The sequence below is a fragment of the Pelodiscus sinensis genome, chromosome 10 (assembly GCF_052426305.1).
Source record: "Pelodiscus sinensis isolate ZL-2025 chromosome 10, ASM5242630v1, whole genome shotgun sequence".
Taxonomy (NCBI): Eukaryota; Metazoa; Chordata; order Testudines; family Trionychidae; genus Pelodiscus; species Pelodiscus sinensis.
This window is the reverse complement of record NC_143061.1, coordinates 30,608,465-30,623,006: the sequence shown is the minus strand read 5'-3', so window position 1 is coordinate 30,623,006 and position 14,542 is coordinate 30,608,465. Positions and strand designations below refer to the sequence as shown.

The window sequence follows — 14,542 nt, the reverse complement described above, 5'->3', positions numbered from 1 at the left end:
CTACATCTCTAATGATTCAGTCTGACTAATCTAACAAGAAGCCAGAAAAGCTAGTCTAGAAGACTGCATTGGTAGAATAAATGCAAAGTATAGGGTAAAGCAACTTTCTATCTTTATTTTACCTTTCAAACTGTGTGTTTAATAGCATGTATGGAATGCAGCTTTGCAGTGACTATATACTAAATTTAATATAAGAAAATAAATTAGTTTTAAGTTCTCAACCTTTCTAAGCCCAAAGTTACTGATCTATTAGAGCTGTTGTTTCTGTTATCCATCTTACACCTTTCTAATGAACTATTTGCAGCTATCGGGCTTGGTCTATTCTCTGGCTTTCTCTTGTGGCTTCTGTAGAGAGGTATGAAGAACTTAAACCAGTACATTCCTATGCGCTCTCCATTGACTTCTCACTCTGGTTTTTGTTTCTGTTGTTTTTTTTGTTGTGCGGTTTTTGTTTTTGTTTTCCAGCTAAGGAAGTTGTATAACTCCTGCATTTTTTTTAACAGTGCTTGCTGCTTTGCATGAGAGCATCTTAGTGGTTCTCCTGCCCTCTATTGCTTGCTTAGAAATAGGCCATAGAACTCTTATACAGTCTACTTACTATGCTCTCTTTCCAGGAAGAGGTTGCAGAGGCAGTGTCCCACATGTCACTTTCAGCAGCAGTGCCAACATCTACCCTACCAGCTGTATCTTCAGAAGAACGGAAGGAAAGGTGGGAGCAAGGCCAGGCTGACTACATGGGAGCAGATTCCTTTGACAATATCAAGAAAAAACTTGACTCCTACCTCCAATAGAAGCGCTTCTGTTGCTGATGTTCAGATACAAGAACTTGTTCCAGAGCTATAGCATCTAGGAAAGTGTTTAAATATGGTCAGTTAAGCTTGCTAGTCGTTTGATAAAACTCATCAGGCTGAAGGTATTTGCAGTACTACAGGTGAGAACTGAGCAAAAGGGATAGAGTAGAAATCCTTGTGCCAGCTGTACCTGCAGAATCCTGAAGTCTTCCCTTGTAAGTAAGACTGCTGGATGTGCCTAGTTTAAACAAAAAACCACACTTCGAACAGGGGCACTAAACTGGTTAGACACTTATTCCTTAAACCCTGTAGGGCTGTGCTTTCTCTTTTAAAAGAGGAGTGGCATCACTCCTTTTTGCTTGCTATCTTGTACAGAAGACCCTATTTTGTGGGCGATTGTTTAGAATTGAAGTGGTTGGAACACTGCCTTACTGTAAATGTTAGTACTAAACTGTTAGCATACAAACTTAATAGAACTTCTAACAACAAAGGCAAGGCTTTACTGTATTAGTCTCACACTGAAGGTCTTGAGCTGGTTTTATGTACAGTATATGCAGCATGATAGAATCTTTCTTTAGTTCTATATACTATGGGACTAGTAAAACTGAGTTTTACCTGTAATTGCATTCATTGCAAAATAAACTCATGATGCATTTCTGGTTTCCCTAACTAATAATCTTGAGCCATTCTAAGAAATATTGGATACATCTGCAAAGGTCTCAAAGTCCTGACTGCTAGAAATGGGAGACCACTGCAGTAATTAAACTCCTTGTAGGCTCATAGAATAGCTTGTGAATTTAATGGACTTCTTTATTTTGGGGACAGTAAAGCTACGGTCTACACTACGAGTTTTGCCAGTAGAGGCAATGCAAATGAAGCGCAGATTAGCATTTTCTTGCGCTTCATTTGCGCTAGGGGTTTTTGCGCAAAAAGGAAACATCCACACTGCTTGTTTTTGTGCAAAAATAGATCGGAAGTGAGTGTGCAAATGAAGCATGAGGAAAATGCTAATGCATGCTTTATTTGCATTGCCTCTTCCGGCAAAACTCATAGTGTAGACGTAGCCTAAGAGTAGCTATCTTGTTGGCAGTGGATGGATAGATAGTGGTGGCAGCATAAAACATGTCTGCAGGTCAGACTAAGAGCAAAGGAGTCCTGTAGAGAATACGTCTTGAAAGAGGTCTGCGTGGCTGACTAGTCTGAGTTCCAAAGGATCTCATCTCTCAAAGATAAACCAAAAGTTCTTCAGAGTGATGGCTCATACAGGAGGTCTGCCCCCTCCGCTGCCCTCCAGTAGGAAGATCAACAAAGTGGCCTACAAGAGCTGTGAAGGACTAGACATGGAAGGAGACTTATTCCCTGGCCTTCAAAAAAAAAAAAAAAAATAAATAAAATCTTAAAGGGTTCCCTAGAGAGCCCTGTTGCAGACAGTAAAAGCTGCCATTGCTTTGTGCAAACCCAGGTCTTAAGTCCAATAAACCAAGTTCTAGCAAAGCTCCCTTATGTAAATTTTCCCCAATAGACAAAGAAATGCCACATACTCATGCATGGAGTAAGACAAAACTCAAGAGGGCATGCCTCACCTACTCCATTAGCAACTGCTGACCTGCAAGGCAAGAGGTGAGGCAGTATGTGGCAGGAGCACAGGCACTGCAGTAGAGCCTTGTATAGTTCCAAGCACATGTCAGCTTCATGGAGTGTGGGGAGGAGAAGAGAAGTGGAAGACAAGCCACATCTCTGTAAAAAAGACATTCATGCACAATGTCAAGGATTTAAACCATCACTCCAACTTTCCTTTGACTCCTGCCTCTTCAACTAGTCCATATCTGCCTGTATCTTTGGATGCAGCCACTAGCACTAACTTGCAGTCACCAAGTCATTCTACTATGGTAGTGTCTGGTCACTGCTCTAATATTGGCTTCGGGGAGGTTCCCTTACTCAAGATGTAGTGGAGGGTTCAGGCTAACTACTATTTTGACAGAATTCCAGTTGGTAGCTCTACTGAGTTTAGCATCCTGCTTAGCAGAATGAGTGGGACTGGAGTTTGCCATAATTTGTAGCAGGACTAGCATCATTCTCACCAGTCCCCTGCCACCAGTAAACAATCCCACAAAGGATGTGCTATCAGGAGTGGGTAATAAAAACAGCCCACAGCATGTGTTCCTGCTGGCCTACTGCCACTGTTTACCTGTACCTCTGCAGGTATCAGGATCACAGCATTGGCTGGCTGCAACTCACTGTTTGCAACCAATGCAAGCAGCAGGAAGCATCACATGGCACGCTGCTTCCTACCATTCACATTGGCCATGAACGAACGGCAATCCACAGCCAACCACAGCTGTGATACTCCGATACCTAGAGGCACAGGTAAACGAGGTCAGGCCTGCCAGGGACTAACCCTGCATACAGGATCCAACCTGTGGGCAGGAATTTGCCCATCTCTGCTTGCTGTAGAGATAAAGTCAGTAGTATATCAACAGCATCCATCTCTGTGCACTGATTTATTTACTGCCTGAATACCATGATACTAGCATGCTGGGTCTGTGTATATAGCTTTTGGGTAGCATGTTTGTCACTGTACTCTTGCCAATATATGGGTGCACAGTAGCTACAGCAATTGTTCTGCTTTAAAATAGCAGAATGTTCAATACCAAAATTGTTTATGTAGCTTTAAGTGAATATCTAATGCTTTGTGATCTTAAATCATAGAACTGTGCTCCCTTTTTAAGGGAAGTCTGGTGTGAACCTATATGAATCTCTGTATATAAAAGCATCTAATTTTCAGTTCAGTTCCCTTATCTGAAATGGAAGGGGCAAATATCCGAGCAGACTGTATGCAATGATTTTTTTTTTTCAGTATAAGAAAGGAGCCAGTTAAAAACCTTGCCAAAGAGTTGGATGGCTAAGGAATGGTGAAGTTAATTTTATTTCCAAAGGTGTTTAACAAAGGACTGTACTCTCAAAGCATAGGCGCTTTTCTATAAGATATGTTCATGCTACATTTGACCACATTCACTAAGCAAGCTGAGCCTTTGTACATTTTCCACAGAAAAGACAACAACCAACTTTTGTTAAGTGGCTCTTGTGTTTGAAACCACCACCCTTAGGCATGGTAGATGCAGAATACACAATCAGAATTTACATGAATTCAGTAGTATGGTTCTAGGTACAATGTAAATTCTAACTAAAAGCAGAGGTGCTTGAAGTACGTTATTTCCAAATTGACAACTAATGAAGCTTTTGACCTAAAAGCTAACATGGGAGTTCTAATTTTAGTAGTCTTCCCTGAAAAATAGTTAGTGGCTATAAATATTTTAAATAAATGTTTCTGCTTAATAAAAGGCTATTCTACATCACCGATCCAGGAAACGAGAGAGCAGAAGCAGTGTTTACTGTCCTCCATTTATACCTGATAGTAAATCACTCAGTAGTCTGAAAATGTCTTAAGTATGAGCTACCACTGTTGTAGACTGCAACTTCAAGCCATAGTTATAACTCAGTGAAACTTAAAAGGTCTATTGACCCAGCCCTGAAAGAAAGGCACAGCAATTTAGCATGGAGAGCTTACAGTCTTTGCAAAATCCTAGGAAAACATTTAAAATGTATTTAAAGTACAGGAAACCATTTCAAAATTGACACTACAAACTTGTATCTTGACTAGCCAGAAACTACCATGATTTTAGTTCACTATCCACAACTACATTCCTAGCCTCTACTGGTTCAATGATATTTCCAACATACAGAAGATGAAAATATTTCAACTATTCTGATCTTTTAGGTATCACCAGAGTAGCAGCCTTTCTATTTCAATTCTTGCAGTGAGATAGGGCCTCAAAATGCAGGTCTCAAATTTTAACACTTAAGTTAAGGTATAAATGTCTTAATTCTGCTCTTAACATATGGAAAAAAGCAGTGTAAAAGCTGAACAAACGTTACCTGCAGTAGTATTTTAAGCTGGCCAGGAGGTGTACTAATTGTTCATGAACCATTTTCCAAGTTTTAATATTTCAGGGGCAAATTCAGTCTTCCTATCACACTTTAATGCTGAAGTCAGATGCTCACCATAGCAGCGGGCAAAAAGACGTAATACAGTTCTGTGCTCTTTCTTGCATGTTTTCATGCAACCATATGTTCTCTGTGCTTACATTTTTTTTTTTACTTATACCCCTTGCCAGCTGATGTACATAGTTTGTCTTTGCAGAAAGTATGCCACTTTTGCCAATGAATCTTATTGATCCATATTGTAAGTTAGTATCGGCTGGTGCATTGTCAAACTGTATCACCTTAGTGTGTTTTCATATGTCTGACATGAAAGTGCAAAGAAAAAAAAATCACTGGTCTGTCACATTACCACAAGAATCTCAACCTTCCTTGGCTATTGTCAGTGATTTCAGCAGCAGCAGCTGCTTGTACAAAGCACAATATTTGAAGTGTTCATGGTGTCTACAACCATAACATAGGGGCAAGGACTAAGCCTCTGGCAATGGGCATTTAAATTAGTATTTAATATTTCCCAAATTGGCATCGCATTTTTTCCTATGAATTACTGATGGACTATCTTCCAGAATCAGACAAAAGCCTGATTACTCTTTCTTTGGCATCCATGGACACTTGAAAAATATCATGACCACCTATGATATGATGATCAGATAGATTACAGGCAAATTGCTTAAAGTAGACTTTTTGAAGCCATCTGTATCCCTAAATTACTTCTATTGAAAGCTGCCTCCATTGTGCAGCATGTGGCAAACCACAATCAGTTCAGAGTTTGATTTCCAGAGTAATGCCATGCTGCATTAAACTAAGGGAGGATAGTGGGGGGGCCTAGCACCTTATCTTCAACAGTGAGCAGTATGTTACTGGATTTTTAAGAGGAAAGTGCAAAAATTTACCCATCATGTACCTAACCCTGTAATGGTTTAGCACAAAGAGACTTATATGATTATGCTTGTGATCAGCTGCTGAGTAAGCTTCATTGTACCTAGTATAACAGCAGATGTTTTATTTAGCTAAATGTCTAATACTTTAAGATTAAACTTTTGGTCTTGACTTTTGTGTAAGAGGGCAAATCAGTGACTTGGAGGTTTGCTCTACCGTGACACCCCATTCTTATATCTGGGACATTCTATTCCATACCTCAGTACAGGCAGTCCCCGGGTTACGTGGATCCGACTTATGTCGGATCTGCACTTACAAACAGGGCTTTTCTCGCCCTGGAGGATGCGGGCAGCAGGACCGCCCGTGTCCTCCAGGGTGAGAAAAGCTGCTCCGCATCTCCTTGGTCTGCTGGGCCCCCTCCCAGCAGACCAGGGAGACGCGGAGGACTGGGGTGGTGGGACCGTGGCGCGTCTCAGTCCCGCCTCCCGTGTCTCCCTGGTCTACTTGGGTGGGGGCGTACAGCTAGTGGTCGTCCCCCCCAGCAGACCAGGCTTTTCTCGGGATGCCTGTGGTAGAGCAGTTGGGGTGCTGCCAGTTGGTCCTGCAGCACCGCTCTCAGCGCTACTGGAGCAACCCAGCAGCACCCCAGCGGCTCTGTCCCAGGTATCCCCCAGTCAGCTGCTGCTGAAACTGACCAGCGCTGACTACAGGAAGCCTGAGGCAGAGTTGCTCTGCCCCGGGCTTCCTGGAATCAGCCGCTGATCAGTTTCAGCAGCAGCTGACTTGGGGATGCCTGGGGTTCTTAAGTTGAATCTGTATGTAAGTCGGAACTGGCGTCCAGATTCAGCCGCTGTTGAAACTGATCAGCGGCTGTTGAAACTGATCAGCGGCTGGTCAGTTTCAGCAGCGGCTGAATCTGGATGCCAGTTCCGACTTACATACAGATTCAACTTAAGAACAAACCTACAGTCCCTATCTTGTACGTAACCCGGGGACTGCCTGTATAGGCAATACTGATATAGTCAGTGGAGCTTCCTGGGGCTAGACGTGTGGTTTCAGGTCTTCAATGTCAGAGAAGCAGTTTGATTCAGCAAGTTCAGGAAGGCAAAGGCCTGGGCTAAACTGCTATTTGTAATCACTACAAAATATATACACCCACTTGACCAGAAGCACTCAACACCCAGCCACAATTTTTTTCTACTGCATTCCAGGAACAAGGAACTCAACTGTAAATAGGTATGCCCACATAGCAAAGAAAAACCCAGGGCTAGCCCATGACAGCATAATTAGGATTGCATGAACCCTCTAATCCCACAGGGTCTTAGAGACCAGACAACATCCCAAACTCAGAAGTTGAGACAGCAATGAACCACAGTCCAGCTGGGGGTGTGTAGATGTACCCAATGAGGCTATTAGTCATTTCACTATCTAATGCCCAGAAAGTAGTCACAATTCTTTGTTATTGTTGGGCCCTCATAGCTCAGGACAAATTAAAGGTAAAAGACTGATGAGGAAAGGCATAAAAATAGCACCAATTTGTGTGTAACCTAGTGAGGGAGGTCAGTTTGTTTTGGGAAGGAGTGGGGGGAGGAAAAGGAAAGTTAGTCAATGTTAAACCCATCTAAGGCAAAAGTAAAAATTATTTTCTAATTCTAAGGATGTTAAGAAAGGGGCAGTCCACTAATCATGTAGTTAAACATTTTATCAAAGGCTTTCTCGGTCCTGGCTCTCACTGTGTCCAGGACTGAGCTGGAATTGCTCATTCCCAGCTTGGGCTGGGTCCAGCAGCCCCCTGCCTTGCCTGTGTGTGGTGCTGCCTGCTGGACTCCAACATGCTTTTAAGCTAGCTCCCCTCCCACCTTGCTACCACTGATACAGAGGCAGCAAAGTTGAGGGGAAGCATGTAGTCCTTACTTCTGACCACACTAACCAGATCCACACATATATCAAGGAAAATCTGACTTACCCAAAGGCATAACTACTACATAAGGAAGATCTACTTAGATATACTTGTTCTACATTTATTTCAGCATGAAATAGAATGCACCGAGTTTATACAATGGGCATATGAGAGACTTGCGGCTGAGTAGAATCACACTTCTTATTCAAATTGCAAAGAACAAGAGCGAGATTAAGAGTCATCACTGTGAAACAATTTTTTAGGCTTTTTTACTGGTGGTGATAGAAGTGGCTACTGTGACTCCCTTGTGTCTTGCTCCACACATCAAGGCAGCATCCAAATTGTCAGTTCTTCCTCTAACATCTCTAAAATCTTGTCTCTGACCTCATAGCTAATATTCTCATTCAGGCCTTCATCTCCTCAACCACTTCCTTCGTAACAACTTATATTAAGCTATAACTCAATTTAAAACAAAGCCATCAAAGTTGTCACCATATAACTCCTGAGTTTAACTACTCTTCATTTCACAAAATTAAAGCACATTGTCCTCATCTCCAATGCCCTTTCAACTTATCTGTACTTGTATCTTTGTCGTATTCTCATCTAGTTCTTCCCCTCCATCCTTTGTGCATAAAATGACCACCCCAACCTACTCTATGAAGGTCCTACTATCTTCTCCATATGGTTCATTTGTACACGAAGACCTGTATCAACTGATAAAAGCTTGGTAGAAGGACAAAAGGTACTGAAGATCCATTTAAATATATTACAACAATTCAAAACCATACATTCACGCAAATAACTAGGTAAATATGAATGACCAGTTAACTTCATCCTCCCTCCCCATTTCATATTATTGTTTCTTACAATCACTTATGTCCTATTTTCTTACTCACTTATGCAGCACCTATCTACCACCACAGGGCTCTGATGAGTGCCTTGGGCACTGTGATAATAAATAAATATTGCTAACGTCATGGAATTGCCAATTGTGTTTAGTAGCCCTTCCCCTTAGCACAATTAAACCAGAAGGAAAAATACAAATATAAAATAATAGACCCAAATCCATTATATCTGAACAAAGTAAGGACTTCCATCCTTTACATTTAATTTTAAGAATTTAAATTATTCATCCAAAGACAATATTATTGGATGTGCAGTTGCTGTTCAGTTACAATTTTGCACTAGCACCCAGAATACTGAGCCGCGTGACAGCAAATGGAAAGTGGAATACATCAAAAACAAATTTTGACCCCTTTCCTGTTACAAGGAACCTTTCTTGAATTTTCTAAGTCCAAACTAGTTGAGCCAAGCATCAGGCAGCACGGGAGCAGTAAGGAAGCACATGTCTGAGGAACAGAGAAAACTGGGAGGAGGCAGGTAGAAGGAGTGATATGCAACTTCAGCTTTTTGTACTAAGTTTGAAAAAACAGAACTATAGATTTTTATTAAACTGCCTCTTCCCCTGGCAATCAAGTTCTAGACAGATCAGTCTTCCATATGGCATCTTCCAACTTGGATATACAAAAAAGTATTTAGAGATGGGAAAACTTATTACAAAGCTTCTAACTACTTTAAAAAATTAATTATTTTCCAATGTCCAAATGGGGTTACAAAACAAGCACAACATATTCTGTACGTTGAATACAGCAAAACTATATATAGTGGCAGATTCCAAAATCCAAACACATAGTGATAGCACGAATACCAAACTAGAATTTGCATGTTCTTTCCCACACAGTAAAATATTTTTATATAGAATTACTATCATCATACAATTTTCATACACTTATATGGAATTCTGTTTAAATGAAGTTAACACACTAAATGTAAATATTTACATGAATAGTTGAAATAGTTCACTTTGACAAAATCCTGGATCCCCAAAGGAACATTCATTCCCTGATGCACAGAAAGTGTCTTCCTATAAGTTTTACTTCTAAAATATTTAGAACTACCTGTACAGACTAACAAAAAATAAATCCATAAATTAAAATCAGTCTTCACAAGGAGTTACCATGTTTTTAATTTTGCAATTACTATAAAACATCAGTCCTGAAATACGAGCAAGACCTGATTGGTTAAAAGAAAGTTTATGTTCTAGTCTGCATTTTATTTACATTTGTAATGCTTCCATTTTTTGGGGGGTAGATGATCATATTTTCAAAGCCAGAAAAATAAAATTTGCATTTTCATTCTAGAAATAGGTCAGTATCTAGCAAGTAATATTTCACAGTAAAATAAGTTATATATTTCTGCTGAATTTTTGGTCCATTTCTCAAACAAACTACTGTGTGACTTTATAGGTTCAATGTGTACAAAAATATTTAAAGTATTTTTTTAATTAACAAATACTCAAACCAATTTTTATTCTTGTTGGATAATTTGACAGTCTACATTCTATCTGCCACAGTACTTTAACAGCATCATAATAAACATACATGGAGTATGGGCACATAAAAACTAATGCCACTAACTATAGTTCTATATCCTTTATTCAGAAAGCATGAGTGACCTACCCTCTTACAAAATTATAAATCAATCAGTGTCTTAATTTCATTGATCTTGGTTTGTTTTACTTCACTAGCAGTAGGCTTTTTAGCTGCAAAGGCTCCTGCTGCAAGTTCCCTTTTCTTGTTCTGGATTTTCAGCATATTTTCTTCCACCGAATTCTTCACAATGAACTAACATACATTAAAAAGAAAAACAAAGTAAAAAGCAGACATTTTCAAAAACAGGTGTCTAAATGTATGCACTTAAGTAATGAACTTGAATTATTCTTTACTTAGCACATTTGAAGTCAGGTCACTTATTTGAGTACCTATCAATGGATTTCAAAATACAGGCCCGTATTTCTGAAAAATTTATCAAATACTGTAACACTCTAAAGTGTGGCTCTATCATTAATCTACTTTGCCAATTTAGAAAGTGGCAGAGTAAATAGACAAATCTTGGGTCTTGGGGAGAGGCATAATTTCTCTTTTGCCTCTATTTTGATTATTAAAATAACACATTCTTCCTCCTTGAACCAGACATCACAAGAGGAACAAATCAATTTTCCCCAGTTTCCTAAATGTGATCCCCCCCGCCACCTACCTCCTCTGAAGAGCCGTGCAGCAGGTGGCTGCTCCCGCAGGGTGGGGCTGGCTGAGACAGCATTGTGAGGGAGCCGCTGGGGCGTGGGAGAGGATGGAGGAGGGGGGGAAGGAATGATTGGCTAGTGAAGAACAGCAGGGACAAAAGGGAGAAGACTTGGGTCCCTCCCTAAAAAGACCAACACACTTGGCTGGCTGAACAATAACACGCCTAGAGACCTACAGAGCTTGGTTGTGTCTAGCCTCTATTTAGGTGTCAGGAGCATGAAACACCTTGGGAATCCAGAGCACAGAAACTCAGATTCCTCTCTCAGCAGTTCTAGTGAATGGCCAGGAAGGGACTGTCTACACAGCAGGACAAAAGTCGAATTAAGCTATGCAACTTCAGCTACGTCAATTGCGTAAGTGAAGTCAAAATAGCTTAATTCGGCTTTTGGCGCTGTCTACACAGCAGGAAGTTGAAGGAAGAACACTCTTCCTTCAACTTCCCTTACTCCTCCTGAAAAGAGGGTTACAGGCAGTGTTTTCTCTAAGATTTTCCAACCACGAGTGGAGTGAGTTTTGGCTTGTGCACCAATATTGAGGTCGTGTGTGCTGGTTTGTTGTTCATGTCACAGTGGCACCCAATTTATTAACACTGCCAAAGCAGAAACCACCCTCCTCTCATGCAACAGGTCCCGTTCCTACAAGCTGGAGCAGACCCTCCCCCTCCCTCCCCACGTGCCAGTCCCTTTCTCAGCTGCTGGAGCAGACCCTGACTTCCTCTCCCCCTCGCCATGTGGCATGTCCCATTCCCAACCACCAGAACAGACACCAGCCCCCGCCCATGCGGCAGGTCCCATTCCCAGCCGCCAGAACAGGCTCTGCCCCTCCCCCTGCCATGTGGCAGTGGCAGCCCCAGCCACCGAAGTAGGCCTCTCTCCCCCACACCCCAGTAGCTCCCTCACAATGTGGTCTCAACCAGCCCCACCCTGCCGGAGCAGCCACCTGCTGCAAGGCTCTTCAGAGGCGGTAGGTGGCAGAAGAATTTTTGTATGCAGCTGCGCAGGCACACACCTTAGCGGGAATACTGGTTACAGGAGTCAGAGTAAGAAGTCCTCCAGCTTGCCATTATTTCGAAATAATGGCTTGCTGTGTAGATGCACATTTTGTTATTTCAAAATAACGTCAGTTATTCTGAAATAACGCTGCTGTGTAGATGTACCCGAAGAGATGCTTGATGTGACAAAATGGTGGTGTTGTAGTAATACATGAATATTTTAACAACACTGTTACAAGGGCTTATTCTTTTGCTCTTCAAACTGAAAGCAAGAGTGGTCTGTTCATTTGTCTTCAGTAAAAGCTATTTAAAAAGCACAATTTACAAGTAGCTCCTGAAGAGCAGCTTCTAAGCATATATACAGTGAAGTCTACCTGCTCCTGATCAGGAGAAATGGGAGTTGGTGGCCAGCATGCAATCATGTGCCATGAGGTACGATGGGTCACATGCACCAAATTAGCAGACGGGGATGTTTCTTTTTCTCCTATAGGACATGCAGTGATAAAGTAGATGGGCCCACAAATAAACCAGCACAGGTATCTGCAGTGACTAATGGTACAGAGCTGTGGAGATTGGAAGAGACATGCCCAGGACCATTTCCTGGAGCTTGCTGACCTGGACAAAACAAGGCAACTCAAACAGGAGAAGAGGATCAAGTCATGCCCATGGGAATGAGGAGAAGGACAAAATCGTGTGCCTGATCAGAGTTAACATACAAATAGATGAGGCAATGATGGACACTATCACTCTGCCTGAAGCTGAATCACTATAAATACTAAAGTTTCTTCTGGGATTCTGAGTATGGGAAATTATTTTTCCATGTGTGTTTTCGGCAATAGAGTTGTACAGCGTTAAATCACGAAGTTGAGAGTACAAGTCCACCATGCCAGATTCTGTGGCTGAGGGGGCAAACTTGCCATCTACCCTCACCGTGGAAATTGAGTCAGTGCTGAGTGTGTCTGTGGCATAACTAAAAAGTGATGTCTCCCAGAATCTGCTGCGAGCAACAAGAAAACAGTACAGCTAGGAAATGCTATCGAACAGAACTCCTCTAGGAGTAGGGAAGATTACTAGGTATGGTGAAACACTGATACATCTAAAAAGTGCTGTGGACCAAAATGGCACTAGGAAAAGGGAAACTAGATAGGCCCTAAGGTGACATGCCTCAGAGCGACCCTAGAACAAGGTAGAGACTGGGGGGTAAAAATGCTGACATCCATGCAATTCAGTAAAGGATGGGAAAAACCCAGATAGGTCAGAACCAGTGCAGCAAGTGAATATGTTAATGAGAAAGGTGCCCTTTCATCTGTGGGCTTAGTGATCATGCGAGAAGGAAACACACCTCACCTCTCCCCAAGAGGAAATTAACATGGGAAACTAACCTATGACTGTATTTTAGTTTGAGTATTGGAACAGTTCACTAGCTACACAAATGTATGAAGCTCAAATTAATAAGCATTAATTGCTGATACCCTGTCCAGCCGGCTTAAAAGCCAGACCCGCTCCGCATGTAAATGTGTATCAACTGAAACTTTCAGCGGGTACATGTTTACCAAAATAAACACATTTTAACATCCCTAGCTAACAGACTGGTGGTGACAGAAGAGCTGACACTAAGTTAGATACTAGTAAGTCATTCTCTTACTGGAGTCAGTGAAGGGTTAAGAAGGTGAATCACAGTTCCAGGCACCTTGAGAAACCATCACACCTATCCACCTTAAGATCTTAGCCCAGAACAAGCAAACCTGGCTCCAAAAATTAATGTCTCTTCAAAGAGAGAGGTCATATGCCATTTCTGCAACTTTCACAAAATTTCACAGTTCTGTAAGTGATGAAAACAACAAAGCCCAAGCTAACATTTCAAAACTGCAACCAAACTATAGTTATACTATTGCTATATCCTCCACCCAATTCTTTTAAATAAAGAGTTGTTTAAAAGAAAATCACTCCTATATCAAAATCACAGTTGTTCAGACAGCTCACCTTAGTGATAACAACATCTTGCTTCTGGCCAAGTCTGTGACATCTGTCAAAACATTGATCTTCTGCAGCAGGATTCCAAGCCTATCAATGGTACATGATCAATCAATCAGTCTAAACTTTGTCTTGAACTATTTTAATTTTCAAAATTACACTTTCAGTACATTAAGACACCAAGATAAATTTTAAAAATGAATTCACTAAAACATGTTACCATACAATGAAGGCTTATAATAAAAGTAGCCATGTGATTAGGGTTGTTTATTTTAACAGTAACTATTGTTATTAGGGCATGTGACAAGACCACACTATTTTATGTAACGAAATAGGGCGAATTTTAAAAATGCAAGTAAAAAAATCATTAAAAAATTCAACAAAACCATGGATAAGTTTGTGATCAGGATCAGCAAATTTCAGCAAGACTCCACAAATGAAAAGTTCACTTGGTTCATTTACGCAACCAGGTCTCTCTTTTGTCTTATTCAGAACAAATACTCCATTGAGAGGGTTCACTCATTACTACCAGGCTACACTCCACTCAGCAGAACAGACATTGCTGGAAGGTTTCTGTATATAATGTACAAGAAGGAAATTAACAGTGTGCAAAAAACATTGATGAGAAATTTGTTAATCTGAGCCTTGATGGGTGCAGCAATGTACAAAATGATTTAGTAATATGTACTTGCATGACACAAGAAGATGGGGTTTTTCTATCTTCCAGAAAAAAAAATGATACATCAGGAAATGTCCACACACAGCAGAGTACTTAAAAAAAAGGTAGTAAAAGCTGTTACAAAAAGTGAACAAAAATTCAAGTGTGAAGCACATAGCTTTGTCACAGACAATATTGCAAATGTAG

General features: G+C 41.0%; 2 protein-coding genes across 5 annotated transcripts in view; one reads left to right on the top strand and one right to left on the bottom strand.

The window, feature by feature from the left end:
- The window catches only part of GYG1 (glycogenin 1), a 31,326-nt gene extending 28,391 nt beyond the window's left edge, over positions 1 to 2,935 (top strand). For both annotated transcript variants that reach the window (XM_075937695.2, XM_075937694.2), the window contains exon 7: positions 615 to 2,935. In XM_075937695.2, the coding sequence (XP_075793810.1) occupies positions 615 to 791 (177 nt within the window). In that variant the 3' untranslated portion in view covers positions 792 to 2,935. The remainder of the gene's footprint in view (positions 1 to 614) is intronic.
- A 4,741-nt stretch (positions 2,936 to 7,676) lies between these two features.
- The window catches only part of HLTF (helicase like transcription factor), a 111,423-nt gene continuing 104,557 nt past the window's right edge, over positions 7,677 to 14,542 (bottom strand). For all 3 annotated transcript variants that reach the window (XM_075937692.2, XM_075937690.2, XM_075937691.2), the window contains exons 24-25: positions 13,687 to 13,767; positions 7,677 to 10,253 (exon numbers count right to left, since the gene is read on the bottom strand). In XM_075937692.2, coding sequence (XP_075793807.2) covers positions 10,101 to 10,253; positions 13,687 to 13,767 — 234 coding nt within the window. In that variant the 3' untranslated portion in view covers positions 7,677 to 10,100. The remainder of the gene's footprint in view (positions 10,254 to 13,686; positions 13,768 to 14,542) is intronic.